Source organism: Pocillopora verrucosa, chromosome 7, assembly GCF_036669915.1.
Source record: "Pocillopora verrucosa isolate sample1 chromosome 7, ASM3666991v2, whole genome shotgun sequence".
Lineage (NCBI taxonomy): Eukaryota > Metazoa > Cnidaria > Anthozoa > Scleractinia > Pocilloporidae > Pocillopora > Pocillopora verrucosa.
The window spans coordinates 5990864-6015301 of NC_089318.1; the positions used below are offsets into that span (position 1 = coordinate 5990864).

At 37.5% G+C, this 24438-nt stretch overlaps 2 protein-coding genes, 1 long non-coding RNA gene and 1 pseudogene across 3 annotated transcripts in view; 3 read left to right on the plus strand and 1 right to left on the minus strand.

Annotated features, from left to right (window-relative positions):
• The window catches only part of LOC131795825 (scaffold protein salvador), a 93681-nt gene extending 69783 nt beyond the window's left edge, over positions 1 to 23898 (plus strand). Inside the window, exon 9 of the transcript XR_010718110.1 lies at positions 23799 to 23898. The gene's annotated coding sequence lies outside the window, so the exon portion shown is untranslated. The remainder of the gene's footprint in view (positions 1 to 23798) is intronic.
• LOC136282399 (NACHT, LRR and PYD domains-containing protein 12-like) lies at positions 3217 to 7793 on the plus strand. The gene is made up of 2 exons (XM_066170024.1): positions 3217 to 6697; positions 6965 to 7793. The coding sequence occupies exons 1-2, from the start codon at positions 3275 to 3277 to the stop codon at positions 7037 to 7039; spliced, it is 3498 nt and encodes a 1165-aa protein (XP_066026121.1). The 5' UTR covers positions 3217 to 3274; the 3' UTR covers positions 7040 to 7793.
• LOC136282434 (uncharacterized protein C8orf74 homolog) lies at positions 8927 to 13994 on the minus strand (annotated as a pseudogene).
• Positions 21480 to 22849, plus strand: LOC136282416 (uncharacterized). The gene is made up of 4 exons (XR_010718270.1): positions 21480 to 21576; positions 21794 to 21840; positions 22200 to 22257; positions 22695 to 22849. It is a non-coding gene; the product is annotated as an uncharacterized lncRNA (long non-coding RNA).
• Positions 23899 to 24438: the final 540 nt, after the last annotated feature.

Here is a 24438-nt window from a genome sequence, read left to right on the forward strand (position 1 = left end):
ATACATCAGATTATCACAATCAAGTTGGCACAGCTTGAAAATGATGAAATCAGCAGGTTAATAGTAATAATTTATTGAGTTGTAATATAATTTTTAGACTCCTGAACTCTGAAATAAAACTGATATTTTTACTACAAATCTGCTCTATAGCTTTCTCCAGCTTAATGTGTCCTTACACTGTTGCAGTTCCAGTAAAGTTGCATTAAGAAAATAGAAGCATCAATGTCAGACATCCTATGTAAAGCAAAAATGTAATTCTTTAATGGATAAGACTTTGACTTCAAAATTTCCATCCTTTTTCAGAAAGATTCTGTTTCAAAATATTATTCAAATATTACATTTTAATTAACCCTTTCCACCCTAATATCTGTATGCATTTTCTTCATACTGTTTGATAAACATTTTTTTAAGGCGCTGACAAGGAGAATTTGTTTAACAACTAAGAGCTGCTTCATTTGGTGATCATTTCCTTTATTCTCATGACCTTAAAATTTGTCTCAGGGTTGATATTGTAGGGGAAATTATATGCTGAAGTCACTATTGGGATTAAAGAGTCAAACAAAAATAATATTTGGATTAATTCTTCATGTAAGATTAATAAGTCACTCAGGAAAAAACATTTGCAGCAAAAATTACACACAAATAACTTCAAAGGGATACAAGCAATGAAATTTAATAAACAACAAAACTGATAATATGGCTGTTCGATAACAGTTTATTAATCACAAAAGCATTCCAGCTCTTTTATGCACTGTGCTTTGTATGAAACTTACATTTACACTCCAGTCAAGATTAACAAGTCTGTCTTCTAATACATATTACACTCTCAATACAATTTAAATCAGATACATTGTGCACCCCAAACTTGACTCTTGGTGATGGTTTCACCTACTAAAATATTTATTATTAAAAAAACTCAGACTGTTGCTATAATTAAGCAGGAGCATTGTAATTTTTAAGCTACTTAATAAGTGTATTAAGCAAATACATGGATAAAAAGATTGCTAGTTTTCTCTCTTTAAATTTTTGTTGTAGTACTCCTGTTGCAAATTCTGCACATTTCTGTAACCATGTTGCAATTTTTAAAAAATTCTGATGGCTTGAATTATAGCCACCAACTTTAGATACTTGTATTTTCATTGATGTATAATGCTAATTGAAATGAGTGGACTGTAATTTGATCTGAAATCATATACCTGCAGAGGTTAAAGTTTTAGTGTTGCTTTCTATGACCCAATCTAGTGGTCTTATTCACAGCAGATTTTTTTTTAAGGAAGGGAAGGGGGGGATGTCACTGAAGCAAAGCGTCTGCAAAGGAGACTAGTCAAGTGGCAACAAAACCATCAAACTGTCACGTGATAAAAGCGTGGGACATTTGTCATATTGGCCGATCGATGTTAAGGATTTTTTCAATGTTAAATTCGCTCTTGCAAATTATTCAATCGTCTATTGCTCTGACGAAGGGCTAACGCTCGAAATGTCAGCCTTTTAACTCATTACAGTGGCCAATTTACGTTTTTAACTCATTTTTTAACAGTAAATTACTTGCTAACCAGAAAAAAGGTTGACTGATACACTTAAACGGAACATGGCCGTATAATTACATTTTTTACCTCGTTGAATCAGCTGGATTTGGATAGATTTGCGCCGAGTACCAAGCCCCTAAACCTTCCCCTAACCCTATGATATAAATTTCGCTATTGTTTCCCTGACACCTTTAAAAATTGTATAAGTCAGTGCCCAGCTTAAAGACAATTTTCTCGAAAACTAAAAGAATAAATTTAATTAGTGAAACTGCTGTAAAAGAATTAGCAGGTCTGTCAATAACCTCATAAAAGACTTGCAAAGGAAGATGTCTTTCATTTTCTTAACCCTTTACACCCTAACATCAGTATGCATATTCTCCACACTATTCTTTATACATTTTCCTATTTCCAATTTGTTTGCCCATCAAAAGACTCCTTCCCAGGTGACCATTTCCTTATGCTCTGTTTGATTCAGGAGTGATGTTGTTGGGAAAAATTAGATGCAAGTCACTCGTAGTGTTTAAAGAGTTCATAGTCTTTCAGACTATTCTGTGATACAGTTAGCTGCAAAAAATTTATTATAGGAAACTTTTAAAAGCAGCAAAGAAAATCGGAAAGAGCCAAATAAAAAATTATGGCCAAATAAGGGAGGAGTCATCATCATCATCACCTGTAAAGGGGGAGGGGTATGGGTGGAGGATTTTGGAAGGATCACTTGGTTTTCACGGTGTGAGAGATTATTCAGTGTTAATTGATTTCCGGTTGATTTTTTTTGCGATAAGCGACAGATGATTTAACAGTAGGATCCTATAATATATTTTTTAATTAGAGGTTAGAGAGACCAGAGCGTGAGACTTGAACGGTGTGAGAGAGAGGGAGATCAAGTCGATTTATAAAATTAAACGCAAAGTTTCGGAACGTAGCAGACTCTCATTTCCGACAAGGGTGATGGTAGATCCTAGGAAGCTGTTTGTTTGATCTTATTGTAATCACTTTCGGATATATGACCTCTTCGTTTTAAGTTGAGCAATTATTTGGTGAGTTTTCGGCTCAGAAATGAATGGAGCATCCACCAAAGAACAAAGGACGTGCCGTCGTAATTTTAGACTCTCACACCTATCATGATCGTGATAAGATGAGAACATTGATCCAAACAGGGCCGTATTTTTACGACCCAGTTGATTAATTTGATTTGTATTAGTTTTGCTTCACTAAGCCTCTTTGGGATTAGTCAGGAAAACTCACACCACCCTCAAATTTTATCAGATGCAAAACCTCGACCAATCGTGACTTGAATCAGCCAAGTGTTACAATTTTCTTTCCAAACAATTACCACCCAGATGAAATATCCACACCTAACAACTTAGAGTGTAGTCTTCAACCTTCAAAATGAGCTACATCGGTAGAACGAGTTTCTCTTCAAGCCCTCAGCAGCAACATTAACAGAAAAGGAGAGGAGGAAGGGGATGAAAACAAGCACGGGGGAGGGGGTGGGAGGAAACGAGGTCCCGTCTATGACCACATATGCAAATATCTATATCCGTCTCAGTTTCTGACAACTGTTTCTTACGTCAAACAATAAAATGCATAAATAATCCATCGTTGTTTTGACAGTTGCAAGTTTCAAATCCAATCAAATAAAAGTACGATCACGCTCTATAATTAGACCAAGGTGGCATTAGCTGGTTAATTAAGCTCCACAACTGATCAGCATTCTAACACAGTGAGTAACTATACCAACAGAATCAATGGAGAAGATTTTAGAATATTTGGAACCAAAAGCTTTCAACAAAGTTCACTACGTGGCAGTGGTTTTTTGGATTCTGATCAATGTCATCTTCTTCGCCGTATTCGTCGACATGGAAAACAGCGAGCCCAGGTTTGATTTCCGCTGTGGCGGAACGAAGAGTGAAAACGTCGACATTGTCCGTGGAAAATGTTACGAGAAATATATGAAGCAGTACAACAAATTCGCTTTTCCTATCTTTGGCTTCGTGATCCTCAATTTAGTCCTTATTGCATTTGTATGTGCCATTTACTCTCAAATAGTGAGAGCCAAAGTCGATCAACTGTCGCGAGGCATCCGTAACGGTGATCAAGAGAGACAGCTGCTCGACCAAGAGACTGCGTCATCAACTGGAAACAAGCTTTTTATTGCTTACTGCTGTCAACTATCGATAAGAATGGTTTTAGGAATAATTTTCATCATCCTACAAACTCAGTTGCTTTATCCTTTAAAGTTTTCCTCTAAGTTTAACTGTTATTTAACCGATGGAACCACTCAGCCGAGGAATTTATCCGACAACGCCCAAAACTCTACTTTACACGACTGTCACAATCAACGAGCGGAAAAGAAAACCTTCTGGATGTACGCTGTCCTTGTAATGAATGGAATTCATGTCGCTGGTATACTGGTTGAAACCGTCTACCTTATTTCGCAGGCATGCATTGAGAGGGGTTTCATGCAAGACTCAAAGTTTCTAAAAACACATCTAAGACTCAACCAACACCAAAAACGAAAATTTGAAAAATTCATCAAACGCACAAAGAAAATAATCATTCAAGACACCCAAGGACTATTAGAACTCCAATCACCTTTTACAGATAATCCAGGCGAAAACACAACAGTAAAACATTGGACTTTGGATCAAATTTACACTAATCTTGTTGTGATTCCGAACAGAGCTACGTATGACTTTACTGAGAACAGAGAGGAACAACTCAAAATTTATCCAATGTCGCGCGGGGAAAACTCACAACTGGAAAGCTTGGAAGACCTCCTAAATGTTGAAAATAAGAAAGTGTTAATCGTCGGTCGAGCCGGAATCGGCAAGACATTATGTTGTACCAAACTTCTCAGAGACTGGGCGTTACCTGGAGCCAAAATCCATTTTGATGCCGCCTTCTTTGTGAAATTCAGAAGATTCGAATCGGCGAACGACCTTAGCCTCAGGGAACTGTTAATTAAGACCGAGTATTTCCCAACAAATCACCTAGATGACGAGGTCTGGAATCACCTGATTGAGAACCCTGAAGGTGTACTCATACTTTTTGACGGATTCGACGAATTCAAACATAACGCAAACATGGTCCGACCTCCTCCTCATCCCAGGTGCATTGAAGAGAAAAAGCCAATCCAAATCCTATACCAATGGCTTGTGACCGGGAAACTCCTAAAAGATGCCTCAATTGTGACCACCACGAGACCTTCGGCTTTGTCGAGCATCAAACACCTTACGTTTGACAAAACGTTCGAAATTCTAGGATTTTCATCGAAGCAAGTTGAAGAATATGTCTACAATCTAGCCGGAGATGAAAGGACAGTTGGCGAAACACTATGGCGACACATCAGCAGCAACACGAATTTGCTCTCGCTATGTTATGTCCCGGTCAACAGCTTCATCATTTGCACAAGTCTGTTACAAATACTGGAGTCCGACAGTTCCGATGACGTTACCCTCCCTGCCAAATTAACATCGATATACAAGATTGCAGTGAAAGTGTTTTATTTTAAACACACGATCGAACTGAGCGATATTCCGTTTGCTCTCGAACATAATTTGCCCACCGAAGAGCTGAAGAAATTCGAGAAACTAGGAAGAGTAGCGTTTGAAGGAATCAAAGAAGGAAAGCTGATCCTTGGAGGAAACGAAGTAAGCGGAATGGAAGACAGCGCTCTTTTTCACCGCTTACCCGACCGTAAAACTGACGCAATTAATCGTGAACCACAATTCTGTTTCATTCATTTGACAATGCAAGAGTTTTTCGCTGCGAGGCACCTAGCAAACAACATGAGTGACACAGAATTAAAAAACTTTGTTTCCGAGAACATCAAGAACGGCAAATGGCAGCTGGTTTTTCAGTTTCTAGCAGGATTAATGGAGGATAAAATTCATCTATCAAACGAAATTATTACTAACCTTCTTCCTGTGGAAACTAAAGAAGAAAGCTACACCGAACAGTGGACAGATAAAGAAGAAAAATGGACAGTGACCTGCTGGCCAACTAGCGGCGAAAAAGATTTAGCAATGACATTAATAAAATGTTTAAACGAAAATAGTAGAATGAAGTTAGAAGCACAGGAAAAAATTCAACAATTGAACTTTAATTTTGCAAATTTTAGTAATTGTCACCTCACAGCTGTTGATTGCTCTTCGTTAGTTAATGTAATTAATGTTCCACAAATTTCACATTTAGATTTGAGTGACAATAACATTGATTCCTTAGGTTGCTTTGAAATTTGTAAATTGTTAAAATATAGGGAATCTCAACTGAGCTGGTTAAACCTCACAAGAAATCAATTGACATATGAAGCAGCAAAGTATTTAGCTGAAGCCATCAACAACAACAACTGTCAGCTACGCACGTTAAACCTCTCAGACAATAACATCTCACACATTGGAGCACAGCACTTGGCTGAAGCCATCAACAACAACAACTGTCAGCTACGCACGTTAAACCTTTCACAAAATAACATCTCAGACATTGGAGCACAGCACTTGGCTGACGCCATCAACAACAACAACTGTCAGCTACGCACTTTAGACCTCTCATCCAATCACATCTCACACATTGGAGCACAGCACTTGGCTGAAGCCATCAACAACAACAACTGTCAGCTACACACGTTAAACCTCACACACAATAACATCTCAGACATTGGAGCACAGCACTTGGCTGAAGCCATCAACAACAACAACTGTCAGCTACGCAAGTTAAACCTCACACAAAATAACATCTCAGACATTGGAGCACAACACTTGGCTGACGCCATCAACAACAACAACTGTCAGCTACACACGTTAAACCTCACAACAAATAACATCTCACACATTGGAGCACAACACTTGGCTGACGCCATCAACAACAACAACTGTCAGTTACACACGTTAAACCTCACACACAATAACATCTCACACATTGGAGCACAGCACTTGGCTGAAGCCATCAACAACAACAACTGTCAGCTACACACGTTAAACCTCACAGAAAATAACATCTCACACATTGGAGCACAACACTTGGCTGACGCCATCAACAACAACAACTGTCAGCTACACACGTTACACCTCACAGACAATGACATCTCAGACATTGGAGCACAACACTTGGCTGATGCCATCAAAAACAACAACTGTCAGCTACGCAAGTTAAACCTCTGGAAAAATAACATCTCAGACACTGGAGCACAGCACTTGGCTGACGCCATCAACAACAACAACTGTCAGCTACACACGTTAAACCTCTCATACAATAAAATTTCAGACATTGGAGCACAGCTTTTGGCTGAAGCCATCAACAACAACAACTGTCAGCTACACACGTTAAACCTCACAGCAAATGAAATCTCAAACATTGGAGCACAGCACTTGGCTGAAGCCATCAACAACAACAACAACTGTCAGCAACGAACATTATACCTTGCACGGAATCATCACATCACAGAAAAAGTTAAGCAACATACACTCAATTTACTTCGCAATAACCAGTCGAAGTGTAAGCTATTTTTTTAAGGTTCACCAATTCCAATTTAAAACTAAAACTAAATTATTTGAAACACTTACTATTCAAAATTTCCGTGAGGTAACCAGCTCTGTGACAACTAAACCCAATGACTCAAAACAAAATCGTGAATGAGAGAAAACTAACTCTGCACAAAGCAGCGAGATTATTTGAATCGGATCGAAATGAAGAAAAATTAACCAATGAAGATATTTATTGAGAACAAAGGATGTCAAACTATTTTTCTTGTATAAACGAACCAATAACATTGAAGTAAAAACACAAAGCTTACTGCAGAGAGAACAATCAAACCTCGGACCTCTCAGGAAACTTCGTCAATTTATGATTGGTGAGTTTTGATCCTAAATTCTCTCCATGCTTATGTATGTCAATAATTTTTTTTTCGATTGAACAAACCGGTTCAAGTAGTTTCACACTTCTGGCAAAATATCGAAAAAAGAATTATAACGAAATTTTTAATCAAATCGTCGCACTTTCAAAGACAGAAGGCCTTTTTGTAGGTTATTTCTGTAAGATTATATCACATTCAAACAATTTGGTTTAGAGAGGTTTCTGCACTTCTTTTGAATATCAATATAATTTTTGTACATACTTATGAGCTGTTATTCATTTGATATCATAAATTATTGTAGAATTGATGTTCAAAATCTGGAGATGAGGCATCAGACTTGAACATTTAATATTTTAATTTACCAGGTATTGTTAATAGAGCGAAATCTCTCAAATTTATCATTGTAGAATAAACTTTGTAAACCGATTTCAACTTTGTGTGGTGATATATTTAGCCCTCAAGGTGAGGGTATGAAGCATCCCTAAAGAAAATCCTTACCCTATCTCAAATTAAACGATTTTCTCCTCCTTTTAACCCTGAACAAAAATTCAACACCATGTCTTGAACCAACAGTAGAATATCAAGTGACATGAAATCAATGTAGCATATTTCCTTGGGTATGTTCCTGGACACTTTAAGGACACCTATCAACCTTTTTTAAAGGCAAGATTTATGAAATCAGTGGATCTCAGCACACAAAAATTAAATAACAGAAAAGAAATGAGAGCAAAAAAATGAATCCCACAGGCAAAGAGAATGGGAAGAGGAGGTAAGGAAACCTCACAAAGATTTCTACTTGTTGCAGCTAAAAGAAAACATAACACTTTTCTTAGCACTTTCATTCTCAGTTTTAATGATTTTTGCTTGACTTTAGAATCAAAATGTAACTTTCCACACTTTTTTAAGAATGCTTTTGATCTCTACAAACTTTTTTGAAAATGTGGGTGATTAGAATTTCTGTGTCCAAACACTTTTATTGAACATATCTTTCAATCTCTTTTAAAACCCTTTAATTCTCATGACTGATAGAGACAGAATTTCTCATTACAATGTCAATACAATGTCAAGCTGACAAGTAATGAGAATAAAGGAAATGTCCATTAGGGCAATATTAGTTGATCCAATACCAAATTCTTTGAGCTAGCATCATAAGAATTGTATGGCAGACAGTAAGGAGAATTACTAGTGAGATCTTGGGGGTGAAAATCTCATGAACAGAGACACTTATGCAGAGCAGGGCTTCTCCCAGTTTCCACTCAATTCTACAGAAAACCTTATTCAAAGCTGTTTGAGAAATATCTCTATTTGTTTAGAAATGCCAAGTGATGCCAAAAATTATATTTGTTTTGTAGTGGACAAATTTTGCAAGCCTTTGCATACACACAGTTTCTTCTAAGAACCAGCAACCTAGCAATTCACTGTTAAGCAAAAGGAAAGAAAAATTAAGTGGATGTTGTGGTAGAGGTTCATTGGAAATTTAAAGCATTAGCAATCATAAGTTTGAAAAGAATAAAAATTAACTCTGAGTCTGTAAAGCTACATATAATTAGCACACAATGTTGATTAATCCAGTGAGAAATAATGATGCAAAATTCTCCCTAAAATAACTTCTCTGAAAGTTATAAGATAATACCAAAGTACATTTTACAACTGAAAAGTATACTTGTACAGTGAGATCACTACTTTCAATAATTTCCTTTGGAACAATGACTGAAATCTGCAGATTTTTCACCTTCCTTATCATTTTCCTGACTAACCTTGTATACTTGAATTTGAACGAATCATGCATTTCTTCAATTTTATAACTGATAGTGGCACTTGTCACAGCAGCCTTTTTAGCAGTAACATTAGCCGCAATTGTGGCTACATTTTCTGCGGATAAGTTTTCTGGTGATGGGTCAAACTCCAAAAACTGCTGCTCCAGTTGCTGGACAGCTTGTTGGATTTCATTTTTGTGATATTTTGCTCTTTCCTAAATAGAAAAGAGAACAGTATCAGTGTCGAATAACAGTGATTTATGAAGAAAAAGCTAACAACATACAGTTCAACTTGTATAGAGCAGCCAACCACAGGGAATTGCAAGGAGACCCCTCACACAGTTTCCACTGAATATGAGTAAAATACAGTAAAAATCATCATTTTATGCCATAATTGAACACTTAATTTAAAGTTTACTCAAAAGCTCCCTAAAAAATGTATTGACTATAAGTTAATATCAGTAAACAAAATCACCAAAATGGTGACATAGTACCAGACAAGAAGACTAGAGCAGGATTACTGTAGACTATTGTCTATAAGTTGGACTTCTAGGTCATAACTACAGGCCAATTGACTTGCACAATGCTTGTGCATAATATTTGTCCCCACAGTTCTAAGAAGAATTAGATAATTTGCTAATTACGTTGAGCACATTTGAACTCAGTACTATCCCTAGTTTTATTTGAGAGGTTCTTCTTAAGTAACTGTTCAACACTTGCAAGAAGAAGACAATACAAACCAGAAGCTGGGACTCAGTCAAGGATGACCATGACCACTTAATAGAGGTGAAAATTACTGTAAATTAATAGTAATTAAGGGGAGAAAAACAGTGACAACTGACCATTTTATTACAGGGTGACTGTTTAATACAGTGTCAGATTTAACACTATAATGATCACCTGTTTCATAATGAATTATACAATAGGCTCAGTTATACACGCATTCTGATTAGTTCTCACTAATGATCTATGGAAGGACAGACGTATAGATGACGTCATTATTAAAACTTTTTTTTAATTCTTTATTATATAAAACAAATAGATTCCAAGTTGCCTTGCGTCTGTTCAGTTATAGATTACAGAGGACATCAAAATATGGTAAGAACATCAGTGACACACTTGGCTGCACCTCGTGTGCCATTTTTTTGTTCTTACCACATTTTGACCTCATCTGTGATCTATTACTGAACAGACGCATGGCAACTTGGAATCTATTTGTTAAATAGATGTGCTTAACTATTTTTTCTTTTGTAGCATATTTTTACACTTTTGTTCCCATAAAATGTCATTCTTGACAAAGAGCATAATACACATTGAAATAGACTGATTCAAGTAGGAAAGGTTCTGAGGTGAATTAGGTAGCGCAACTTCTTAGAATGAACATTACTTCTTAATTTAACTTGCTACCTGGAGGCACTTTCGCTCCATCTGTTTAATTTGTTTTATTCTCTGTTCTTCATCCCAAACACTCCTACACCATCCCTTACAGGTTCTAAAACCAAGGGAGACTCAATAACCAGCTCACACTTGGTGATGTCATCAGCTCTTTCTTGTGTAGAACAAATTGATACAGCTTGCGGTGTTGAAATAATGTCATGAAAACAAAATCTATCATAGATTTAAGGTTGTTTTGCAGGAGTAATTGGCAATTCTGTTGAGCTATTGTTGAAACAGTGTCATAGTGTCCTCAAGGGGTTTGCCTGATAAAATTTAGAAGTTACTAGTGAAGTTTAAACCTGAGGCAGTAGAGACAGCATTAATTACAGTATTACAATTGCCTCTTTGTTCTTAAACCATTTGAAAATACAATTGCTCAATTTTAATTGTATTAAATTCCACTATTTGATTTTTCTTTTGTGCTTGACACTTGGTAAATGAACATTATTCTAAGATAGAACAAAAATATTTAACTTTGGAAATTTTTTTTCCTTTTTGGAATGTTGAAATGTTATTTTAGTCTTCCAGCCCTAATGCTATCATTTCCTTTTACATTGAACCTCCCTTCCCACTAAAAATTTACAGCACCATTAATAAATAAATGGCATGAATTGAAGAATCCCTTCTAAATTACTGGGTAAATAAAAGAAACAAAAGCAAAATATGCTGAAGCAGCTTAATGTGTTGAGTTGACTCAGAGCTCTTCAGTCTCATGCATTGATTGTGAGACTCATGCAAACAAATTCAATCTTACACTCTCACGCTAAAGCCATTAATTCTCACTCCTTTAAGGTTTCAAATTTATTCTGTTGATTTTGCGAAAGGAAACTGCTGCTTTCATTAAGTACCTATAACATTAGTTATCCTTCCAAATATAATTTCCATGTGCACTCACTTGGCACACTTTTCAACAGCAGAAATTCTCTCTCAGATTAAAGAAACGCACATCTTAGCTATTTCATTTTTTTTTTTACAATTTTCTGGGGAAACATGCCCCCATACCCTCTTTCCCTTCCCACCCTTGATAGGTGATGCCCATGACATCTCACCCTTTGCCAGTAAATGGACTTGAGAGCTCTGGTTGACCAATTGTAATCATTTTTTACAACTTCTGTCTCTTCAAATAACATCTCATCAAAAAGGAAAGCACCTCATTACCATTCAATAGCAAACAGACAAACTGCACTGCAACATAAGTCATTAGATTTCACTTGCCAGAAAAGTATACAGGAAGGTTTACAGCCAATCAGTATAACTTTATCTTTAAGTCTTGGAATAAAAAGGTAGATTTTTGTGTTATATTGCTCCAAATGAAACACATAAATGATGCAGCAAAGACTAAATTTAGGTTGGCAGAAAAATTTAAAACATGTACCATCTTCAAGGGTAGTTACTAAAACAAGGAATGACCTAAAATGACCTAAAATGACCCCAAATGACTTTGAGTGAATTCTTAAATTACCAAAAATACTTAATATGACCTTAAGTGATGTGACAGTGTGGCATCAACAAATATGGATTGGACCGGACTTGACTGGATCGGATCAGATCAGATTGTTCATTTCGGTTTGTGGCTATTACATGATGTAGCATTTGGTTTTCGGTTTTTATAAAGAATTCAAAGGGGATTTCCAAATTTCTTCTGGTTTGTCTTCAATCTGAGTGGCAATTAAATGCTTCCACTAATCTCAAACAGCTGCGAAACGCAAATGTTATTGAGAAGAATGCATGACAAACCAAATGTTTCTGAAATAATTTTTGGTTGTTGGTTGAATATCATAGGGATCTGTAGGAGGTCATGCGCCTTGAATAGTACCTGAGACTTTGAGTTTGCAATGTGGAGCACTTGAGTCGTTGCATCAGCAACGGAAGAAGCTCAAGGACCCTAAGAAGCAACTGTGCATTGTCTTGCATTTTTCTGACTGATACAACATTTTGATTTCTGAAATGATACATGTCTCCAGTTTGCCTTCGTCCATGGTGGCACTACACAACACTCCTCACTACAGCCATGAAATTGACTGCATAGGGTTTTTGGGCAAAAAAAAGACTCCCAAAGGGGCCTACGCTCTATTTTGTCATGCAGACTTTATTTTGGCTTGTCGCACAAAATTTCTAATTTTATTTTTCATGATCCAATCCATGATCTGTGATCCAATCTGTGATCCGATCCATGAGCCGGTCTGTGATCCAATCTGCAAACTCAAGTCATTTTAGGTCGTTTTAGGTCGTTTTAGGTCGTTTTAGGTCATTCCTTGTTTTAGTAACTACCCATCTTCAAGTCCAAATCTTTTGATTGAATCTTCAAATTTGCTGATTCAGATCTTTCACAAGCAAAGCCGTTAGCGTTTCAACAAGATCTTATGTCAGAAAATAACTTTGGATTCTGTTTTCCACAGCAGTCGACTACATAATTTTTTCAGCCCTAAGATTTTGATGACATATTTCTTGCATAGGACCAAATCATCTGTTCTGTATACGATAAGTCCTGAACTTTTACATTAAATTCTGTACATGTCAAAGACACAAGACAGTGAATGAGTTTAGATAGTTTGGGATAATTGAGCACAAAGTCAATCACAATAAAAAAAAGGCTGATATGTGGCTAAGGTAATGGTGTTTCATACCTTAACCAGACTTGTATCCATAGTTAAGTGGCACATAACACCGGCAGCGACAACATTCATCAATCGACGAATTGAAAGTAAGCATAAATGCTACATGGAACTTGTATTGATTACATGGGTATATGTGTCTTTTTAATGGCTTTTTCAAGACATTTGTATTTATGTTGATCTGCATCCAATCCTGGTAATAGCTCACCTTGAAATTTGTTTGATAAATCTTGAAATACCTCCCACAGCAGAGTCACTTCTCGCCATGAATATCCATTGTTTACAGTAAAAGCCAACATGTGATAATGAATATCAGGGAGTATCCCGGACCTCAAATCATCTTCTGCGTCAAATTCTGGACTTTGTAGAACCTTTCCCAACAATTTCTTTCTTTCTTTTACGTTGGTGACACAAAAGACATTTAGAAAGCCATGTTTACTGCTCTTGAGGTATTCGTTACCAGGGATACTCGTCTTTTAATGATCTACAATAGTGGCTCAATCAAACAGGCTTGAGTGCAAACGCTGCCTGAACATGTCTCATAACGATTTTGTCAATGCCATTTGATACTGAACTATCATAAGACCATATAAAGCTACATGGCAGAGTGAATCATGAGCTTATATCAGATATGTGTGAATGGTTTGTGTAGTGTCGCAAAGTCTTTAATTGTAACGGAACAGACTCCAATATACAAGAAGAGTTTTTTTACACCGAAATTAGTCAGATCCAACGTATCCAAAACGTCCTTAGGCTTAGCAGCCAAGCCTGCAATATGCGTGGATACCCGGATATAACATCCCATCCTAACCTATTCAAAGTTCAAAGTCCATTCTAACAACGCAACTTAACATAGAAGAACTAAAACAATGTTCTAGTCATAAACAAAGTCCGGATCTCTCTTTGGCTTTGGTGTTCGAGTTGAACGTCTCAATTCCATTGCTGAGTAGGGAGGACCACTATCTGCGGGATTCCTATCATCCGAGACTGTAGATCCGAGTTGATCCAAAGGAGGCATCGCTGCCCCAGCGAACTCTTCCGACTCCAAGCAGCCGTTGTCATTGTCATCATTAACTGGTAGCTCCATGCGTGGAACTCTACTAAGAAACTTCACATTACGAGTGAGATGTTGTCCAGTCTCAGCATTGACAAGTTCAAAAGTATCTGGTCCTTTGCTACGAACAATGACATACTTCTGATGACCAAACGTGGGAATCAATTTTCCAGATTTTGTATTTGCTACAAATACAATATCCCCAGGTACTAGGTTATGTTGTTGTGCATGTCGCTTGGCATCAGTATACTCACATAACTTCCTCTGGTATTCCTTGTACCTCTCTTCAGGGTTGTTCTGATCCATTTCTGGTACTGTTGGCAACTTTGTTGTTATCTCTCTGTTGAGAAACAGTTTAGCCGGGGTCATGTTAGTCCCGGCATGTGGAGTGGATCTGTAAACTTGCAGGATTGTGGGCAGAACCTCTGTCCAGGATAGACCATCTAACTCTGCTGCTCTGATACTGTGCTTTAGGTACCTATGAAATCTTTCGACCTGCCCATTTGCTTGTGGAAAATAGGGTGATACTCTTCTGTGCTGTATTCCATTTGCCTTCATGAAGTCTTGGAATTCCTCAGCTACGAACTGACGTCCATTGTCCGTGATCAGAACTTTTGGATTTCCAAATCGTGCAAATATATCTGCAAGTGCAGTGACTATACTCTCACTTGTAATACGCTTAAGAACAATAGCCTCGGGCCACTTGCTTCTGTAATCAACAACAGTCATGATGTAGATCTCTCCAGGAAATGGACCCACCAGGTCAAGGGCACACTTCTCCCAGCAGTAATCGGGAAGAGGAGTTGCTGTATTAGGTGTGTCTCGTCGTAGTGGCTGAAGGCGCACACAAGTCTCGCAATTTCGGCAGTAGTCTTCAACATCAGAGTCCATCCCCGGCCAGAACAGAATTCTACGAAGGCGTTGCTTGCAACGCACAATACCTTGATGAGCCTCATGTGCCAAGGTCAATGCCTTTTTTCTCAACTTCTCAGGAACATAAATTCGTCGACCTCGCCACAGTAGGCCCTGTGCAAAGCTCAGTTCATCTTTAAAATGTTTCCATTTATTATTTACCAGGTTCTGGGTTCCATCAAGTACCTTCACCACCTCTAGTAATTCAGGGTCAGACTCTCCAGCCTCTTTTATTTCATCAATTGAGAGCAAAGCATCAGCACTTTTGACAAAGTGTACATGCTCCTCAACAAAACTTGTTTCTGTAACAGTAGCGTTCAAAGGTAATCTTGACAGTCCATCTGCAATGTTCTCAGATCCAGGTTCATAAGTGAGTGTGAAGTCATAGTCCTGACATCTCAAAGCAATCCGTTCCAGGCGAATTGATTGAGTGTTTTTATTGAATACGCCAAGTAGTGGTTTATGATCAGTCGAGACGACAACGTGGCGACCATAAATGTAAGAATGCATCTTCTGCAATCCGAACAGCACAGCCATTGCCTCTCGTTCGATCTGCGAATATCTCTTCTCTGCAGCAGTTAGACTTCTGGACGCATAAGATATGGGCTGCCAACGGCTGTCAACATTTTGCAGCAAGACACACCCAAGACCGACTGGGCTGGCATCTACTACAAGTTTGGTCTCGGCTTCCAATGAGTAGTGTGCAAGGCATGGTGCTTTAATCAGAAGCTCTTTAACTTCCTCAAAGGCATTGGATTCTGTTGTACTCCATTTCCACACCACACCCTTCTGCGTAAGATATCGTAAGGGGGTGATCACTGTTGCAAGGTTGGAAACAAACTGTGTAAGGTATGTAATGCTTCCCAGAAATGATCTCAGCTCAGCTTGGTTTTGAGGTACTGGTGCATCTGCAATGGCTTTTACCTTGTCAGGGTCAGGCTTAATGCCCTCAGCAGAGATGACGTGTCCTAGAAATTTCAGCTCACACATGCCCAAGGCACACTTGTCTGCATTGAGACGAAGGCCACAGTCTTGAAGTTTAGCCATCACTGCACGAAGATTCTTCCAGTGTTCTTCTGGTGTTGACCCGTACACCACAACATCATCAAAGTAGCTAAGCACACCTGATAAGCCTTCACACACTATGCTCATGACCCTTTGGTACACCTCTGGTGCTGACGCAAGTCCGAAGGGCAGCCTTTTGAACTGATACACTTTGCCTGCGGCTATGAACGATGTAATTTCTCTAGATTCTTCCGCTAGGCGAACCTGCCAATATGCTTTCCTTAGATCCAGAGTCGAAAACATCCGAGCCCCACTCAGTTGCCGTAACAGGTCTTGGATTCTAGGAATTGGAAACCGCTCTCTTATCACTGCTTTATTAGCTTCCCTGAGATCAACGCACACTCTCAATTCTCCATTCCCCTTGTAGACAATCTGCACAGGTGATATCCACGATGCTCCTGTCGCTTCTTCAATCACATCTTCTTGGATCATTCGCTCTATTTCTTGTTTCAATCTATCCTCTAAGGGTGCAGGGACTGGCCTTTGTTTTTGTACCTTGGGAGGGACATCTGAATTGATTTTAATTTTGTACTCATAATTCTTAAAGTCTCCGAGCTCTTCCTTGAAGAGATTTTCATACTCCTGATAGATCTTCTCCCTCGCCTTGGTTGGGCTCTCCCCTACTGCATGGATTTTTACAAGGTTGAGGGTGGACAGGGCGCTTCTTCCCAACAGGGGGGGACCTTCCACATCGATCACATACACTGGCTCCATTACTTCCATCTTATTGCATCTCAGTTTAGCATCAAATACTCCTAAACACTTGAGGTCTCCTCCACCAAAAGCTGAGAACTTGACATTGGTTGGGTTAAGAGGAATGTTCAGGTTGTTTCTAAACCACTGTTTCGGGATCAAGGTTTTAGCACAGCCAGTGTCAATCATCATTTGAACAAGTTTACCATTGATTTCAACATCAGTTTCAACACCCAGCCCCTCATTATTAGTAGTATACAAAACATATTCAGGGTTAGACTTATCTGACTGATGCTGGACTGGCTGGACAAACTTTACATCTTCTTTATTCTCTGATTCTCTTGATCTGCAATATTTCCAAAAGTGACCAGTCTTCTTACATTTTATGCACTGTGCATTCCTAGCTTTGCACCTTTCGTTATTAGCAAGATGATCCGTTTTTCCACAGCGAAAGCAGGCTTTTTCTTTCGCTTTATTTACTGAAAATCTTACCGCATTAACATCAGATTTTCCAGGAACGTTTTGGGCCCCGTGACCCCCAAGTAGCTGTGTATCCTTCTTTGCAGATTCAATTGCTCTCCCGAGCGTCTGGGCTTTTTCCAGTGTAAGAGTCTCTCCTTGTTGTAGTAGCTTTTCTCGTAGATATCCGTCAGAACACTTCTCTATAACTTGACCAAGAATATTATCATCATTTGCTTCCCCGAAGTCGCATGTTAGACTCAGCATACGTAACTCTGCAATGAAGGTATCAAGTGATTCATGTTGAAGTTGAGCACGTTTTCGAAACTTGTGCCTCTCTGCCCACTTGTTTCTCTTCGGCTGAAAATGTGCACTCAACGCTTGTTTAACTTCCTCAAATTTCTTGTTCTCTCCCGGCAAACCTGAGAGCAAACGCTGGACTCCCGTCCCCGCAAGATGTAGAAGAGTAGCTTTTTGAACGTCGTCGCTTTCCTTATCTAATTTCGTAGCAATTCGGTAGTTGTCGAAAGCATCAAGCCAAAACTTCCACTCATCCGCCAAGTTTGTCGCCTCTAAATTAACTGGTGACAACGAAAACCTTTCAAAACTCATCTTGGCCTGTTATCCGATTGTCTTTTATCCTCGTCGCCAATTTGTAGTGTCGCAAAGTCTTTAATTGTAACGGAACAGACTCCAATATACAAGAAGAGTTTTTTTACACCGAAATTAGTCAGATCCAACGTATCCAAAACGTCCTTAGGCTTAGCAGCCAAGCCTGCAATATGCGTGGATACCCGGATATAACAGTTTGTGCAGTGGTGTCAGTCGGTGTTCATGGCAGAAAGTTGATGAACCTTCCAGTAAATGCAATTCAGCCTGTGTAGCTGGCTTGATGTTTTGGTACGCTGTTGTCTGTTCTTTGAAAAGTGGTGAGCAGGAAAGTTTGGATTGGCGTTTGTACTATTTTCTGTCTCTTTCAAGCTTCAAAGGACACACAAACCTGCCAACTACATAGAATAATGGAATTCAGTAAACTATCTGAACATTCTCATAACGATTTTGTCAATACCATTTGTTACTGAACTGTCATGGTATATATTGAGACCAAAATTTATTTTTGTATGCCAGTCTTGGCCAACATGTCATTGGCAATGACGTATGTCTGTTCAAGGAGTACCATTACAGCTATTATGGAGACAGTCTAAGGTAAATAATTTTGTTCCAACATTGCATGACATTATGGTATTTGGCATGTGGGTCTGTTAGCCTATTTCAGGAAGCGATGACCAAGTTATGTTTTCCTTTTGTCCATGCCAAAGACCAAGGTCAGAGTAAAACATTATGCCCAACATTAGGCCAATATTGCTTAATGTGATACATTAAATTGTTGCAGTCAAGTTTGCTTGACTTGACAATGATTAAATCAGCAGGTTAAAAGTAGTTATTTATTGAGTTGTAATATAATTCTTAGACCTCTGAACTCTGAAATAAAACTGATATTTTTACTACAAATGTGCTCTATAGCTTTCTTCAGATAAATGTGGTCCTTACACTATTGCAGTTCCAGTAAAGTAGCATTAAGAAAGCAGAAGCATCAATGTCAGACATCCTATGTAAAGCAAAAATGTAATTCTTTAATGGATAAGACTTTGACTTCAAAATTTCCATTCCCTTACAAAAAGTTTCTGTTTTAAAATATTATTCAAATATTATATTTTAATTAACCCTTTCCACCCTAATATCTGTATGCATTTTCTTCATACTGTTTGCTAAACATTTTTTTAAGGTTCTGACAAGGAGAATTTGTTTAACAACTAAGAGCTGCTTTATTTGGTGATCATTTCCTCTATTCTCATAACCTTAAAATTTGTTTAGGGAGAAATTATATGCTGGAGTCACTATTGGGGTTAAAGAGTCAAACAAAAATACTGTATTGATCAATTCTTCATTTAAGATTTATAAGTAACTTTGGAAAAAACATTTGCAGTAAAAATTACACACAAATAACTTCAATGGGATACAAACAACGAAATTTAATAAACAACAAACTGACAATATGGCTGTTAGATAACAGTTGAATAATCACAAAAGCATTCCAGCTCTTCTATGCACTGTGCTTTGTATGAAAACTTACATTTACACTCCAGTCAAAATTAATAAGACTGTTCCCTAAAACATATTACACTTGACACTTGGTAATTTTTTGTTAAAATAGTACTCCTCTGTAATTTGAATGTTGCAAGTTCTGCAAATTTTTATAACTATGTTGCAAGTTTCTAAACATTCTGATGGCTTGAATTGTAGCCACCAACTTTAGATACTTGTATTTTCAATGATGATATCTAGTGCTTATTGAAATGAGTGGAGTAAAATTTGGTCTGAAATCATACGTGTATTAAAATCAACCTCTTCTTATTTTGTTTCACTGTTAACCCTGTAACTCCCAAGATCTGGCTGTTACTTCTTTCCTCCAGCTGCTACACATTTCCTTGTAAATTAGTTATGAAAATTTCTTGTCAGATAAAAAATAATAAGTTAAAGGGTTAAGTAAATACAGTATTTATGGACTATAGTTGAATTATGTCCATATATATGTGAATGAGGGGAAATTAAAATAACATTCTGTAGAATAAAATCTGTAGAATATTACTGCAGAGGAAATGACCTGAGAAACTTTACCAGAATTGCGCCTGAGACCAATCCACAAAAGACTGCAAATGACGCACAGAAAGTATTAAAGTATGTCAGATGATTTAGTGACAGATGATTTAACAATAGAATCATATAATATATTTAAAGTTAGAGAGACTAGAGCGTGAGACTTGAACGGTGTGAGAGAGAGGGAGATCAAGTGGATTTATAAAATAAAACGTGAAGTTTCGGAACTAAGCAATCTCTTTAGTCTCATTTTCGACAAGGGTAATGGTAGATCCTTGGAAGCTGTTTGTCTGATCTTATTGTAATTATTTTCGGATATATGACCTCTTGGTTTTAAGTTAAGCAATTAATCGGTGAGTTTTCGGCTCAGAAATGCATGGAGCATCCACCAAAGAACAAAGAACGTGCCAACGTAGTTCTAGACCCTGACACCTATCATGATTGTGATAAGATGAGAACACTGATCGAAACAGGGCCGTATTTTTACGACGCAGTAGATAATAATTTGATTTGCATTAGTCTTGCTTCACTAAGCCTCTTTGGGATTAGTTAGGAAAACTCACACCACCCTCAAATTTAATCAGATGCAAAACCTCGACCAATCATGACTTTTCCTTGGCTCACATTTACATTTTGATAGCTAGATCTATAAGTAAAAACATCAGTCAATAAATGTCAAAGTCTTAGAACATAGCTGAATGACAGCTTTGATTAATTGACTATGCAAATAGTGCTTGCCTTATCCAGTGCTTAATTGATTAGAATATGATAAGAGTTTTGAAAACGTAATGTATTTAGCCTAACTTCCCAAACTAAATGTTCTTATCAAAAAGCTCTTATAAAACAGACTAAATGTTTGAAAATGATTGTTGATTGTGCAAGAATAGAAAAAAAACACATTCCCTTATTAATTACTATTAGGATAATTGAAATTCAACACCAATCCAGATAATTTGAATTCCTGCTAATTCAAACCATTTTTCAATTCCCTTGGGAGTTCCAGTCTGTGTGATTCTTCTGCATTGTCACTTCTAAATATATGAAAGAAATTTGGTAATTTTGAAAGAGGTTGTTGTCATACATTCCTGGTCTTTTTAGTTGATTATTAGCTCTTAGTTGATCGAGGTTCATTCAAATTGTGCCCAATAAATCTCCCTTGAACCCTTTACACCCTAACATCAATATGCATATTCTCTATACTGTCCTCTATACATTTCCTTAGGTGTTGATAAGGAGAATTTGTTCAATAATCAAGAGCTTTTCTAATTGGTGATCATTTCCTTTATTCTCGTGACCTGATTGTGTGATTCAGGGGTGACATCAAAGGGAGAAATTCCAAAGGGTTAAGGGAAAAATTTACAAAAAGTGACCACCTAGTTTTGTTTTCTCTTGGTCGTTTTTGTTTTATTGTTGTTGTTATTTTTTTTTTAAACAATGTTTTTCTTCCTCTAGTGTTTAATGGAAGTCAACTCAACGAATTAGATCTGTCTCTTCCTCCTGGATTCCAAGTGTCATGGACTCCAGATGGGAGAAAATATTACATAGAGTAAGTAAACAAATACCAACTAACTTAGAAAAGTGTAACACCTTAAAAAGTTGGGATATTTCAGGAGTGGAGATAGTACAGTGGTGAGAGTGCTTGTCTTTCGTTTGGTCAGTCAATTTTTTTTTTGTAATATGAATGTTCATCTGTCTTAGAGCAACTGAAGAAACAGTTCTAACGATTCATACTTCAATGTTATCAAATCTCCATTTTGTTTTAGTCACAACACAGAAACAACAGATTGGTGTCACCCACTTGAGAAAGCAGGTACAGAATTTTTTTGAAGATAAGTTAGTGTTATCAGCTGAGTTCATAAATTACATGTGTATATGGACTAAGCATCAGCTTTGGAATCTCTTTACAGTCATCAATTCACATTATCAACCCAGTTGTTAAAACCATATTATCTTGTAATGTCCACCCCCCTCCCACACACTGACACAGACACAGACACAAAGAGACAGACACAGCACCACAGTTTCTCTATGAACTTATCCCCTTCATTTCTTTTTCAGTTAACTTAATAGAACATACAAAAATTGCTCAACTTCGATAGTATTTGATCTGTAAGCATAGCAGTTAATGTATAACTGAAAAAAAAGAGTAATTTGAAAATTTATTTTCAGGTTTACCAGATGGCTGGGAAAAAATTGAATCTCCTAACTTTGGAGTCTATTATGTCAAGTATGTAAAAGGATATTAATTATGAATGAATTGAATAATGTTTGATTGATTGCAAATTCAGTGCTGACAGTATTTAGCAAACCCAGTAATCGCTACAGTGGTCCCTCATTATATTTTTGATTGAGAGCCTGAAACAGACTTAAAAGTTATAACAAACTGGAAACATGCTTTATGGCTCACTATCCCACAGAAGATTAACCCTTTACACCCTGACATCAGTATGCATGTTCTCCATACTCTTTTCTATACATTTGCGAAGGTGCTGGCAAGGAGAATTTGTTTAACAATCAAGAAGTTCTGTTGGTGGTGATCATTTCCTTTATTCTTGTAACCTTAATATGTGATTGAGGGTTGATGTTGTAAGGAGAAATTAGATGCTAATCTCTATGAGGGGTCAAAGGGTTTGTCTCATTCAACATGTCTATCCTTTTACCTAGCCATAACACAAAGATAACACAGTATGAACATCCAGTGAAAACGCAGTTCATCCAACACCAACAGCAGCAGGAGAGGAGAGTGTCAGATGGAGGACGTCCAGAATCACAAGCCATTCCTGCACAGAATCCCTTAGTGCCGGTAAATCCATATATCAGTGAAGGTATACTGATTGAAAGCTTGACAAATAGGATTACTTTTTATAAGACAAAAATTTCAGGCTTTGACAGAACTCTAACTCATGCCATCCTCCTCTTCCCGACCAGTACCTGGGAGGCATGGGTTCTAAGATTGTTTCTTCACATGTATATCATCTGTGAGTCTAATTATTATTTATTTCATAACATTGGTTTGCTTTGTTTTGTTTTAACCAGAAATACCTGAATGGCTGCAAATTTATGCAAAGGCTAGCCCAGATTATGACTGTTTTCTAAAGGTAAGATTTATATGCAACTTTTAAGGCACTATAAAAAATATAATAATCATTCTCTGTGCAAAAACTTAGTATAAGTTGGTCATGATCACTTCTCTAATTCAACTCTCGTGTGGTTAGCGTTTAAGAATACTGGAGAAGTGACTTACGGTTTACTCATGTTTTAAGGGCTTGAATAAGATCATTCATTAATCAAATTTTTTTATTATTCACGTTTCTCTAGCAGCTGTGTGTTACGTGATTTCTTCAAGACACCTTTCAATTTTGCTTTGCATGCTGTGCGTGCCTATCTTTCACGTCGTGAAATTTTGCACTGTTAACGTTCCTATTATTCACGTCTTAAATTTTTTTTCCCCACGTGCTTTTTCAGTGGGATTTGTTCCGTTACGCGGAGCTTGATTGTTGGCAGACGATGCTGAAACGATTGTACAAAAAAGAAGTGGAACAGGTTGTGATGAGGCACGAGGAGTACAGACAGGCCCTGCAGAGAGAGTATGAACGTAAGCAGAAGATTGAAGAGGACAAAAGATTGAGCGATCAAGCTCTGGCGGATCTGGATGAGTTAGATAAAGAACTTGCCAAGTACTGAGTGAACCAAACATCCCCCCCCCCACTCCCAACTCCTCTCCCTCTCCGTAACGGGCGTCATGCGCGGGAAAACACCCGTGACTAGGTGGTCAAGGTTGCGGTTGCATCATACTGCTTGAAAATGTGGAACATTGACGCTCAACCAGAGTAAGGCTTACATCGGATTAGTTGATTAGGTGGTGAAGCAAAGTGTGGCGATTGCGCATTAGTAATCTTCTAACATCACCTAAAAATAATAATAACATCTCAAGAAACGGCACGGATTATACTGATACGTAATTCCGATTTTCAAAGGTAAAATCATGTCAGGAATATTCATATGACTAGAGTGGTCGCTAAACATCACAACCCCAAATGTGTAACTGTCACGTATATGCACACTGTAGCAGAAATGTTAGAAGAAATTAAAAGCAAATATAGTAAATTTACATTTAATATTTTTCCTAGACTAGAAAGTCATTAGCATTTATGAATGAGTAAAACACAAAGAGGAGAGAGGTCCTTAATTAGTTTACCTCGCCTCAATTTGTAATGTACTGTAATAAACCGTACTGTGACCTCGAATATATTTAAGAAATTAAAGTTAATGGATTTGTAGAGCTCATTTCCTGGTTTATGTTGAATTTATTAAATAAAAAAGTTTTTTATACTTCCTTGTGATAGTTACTTATGCATCATGTTCATCTATTTGCAATTCAATCTATAGAGATCGCCTGATTACTCTC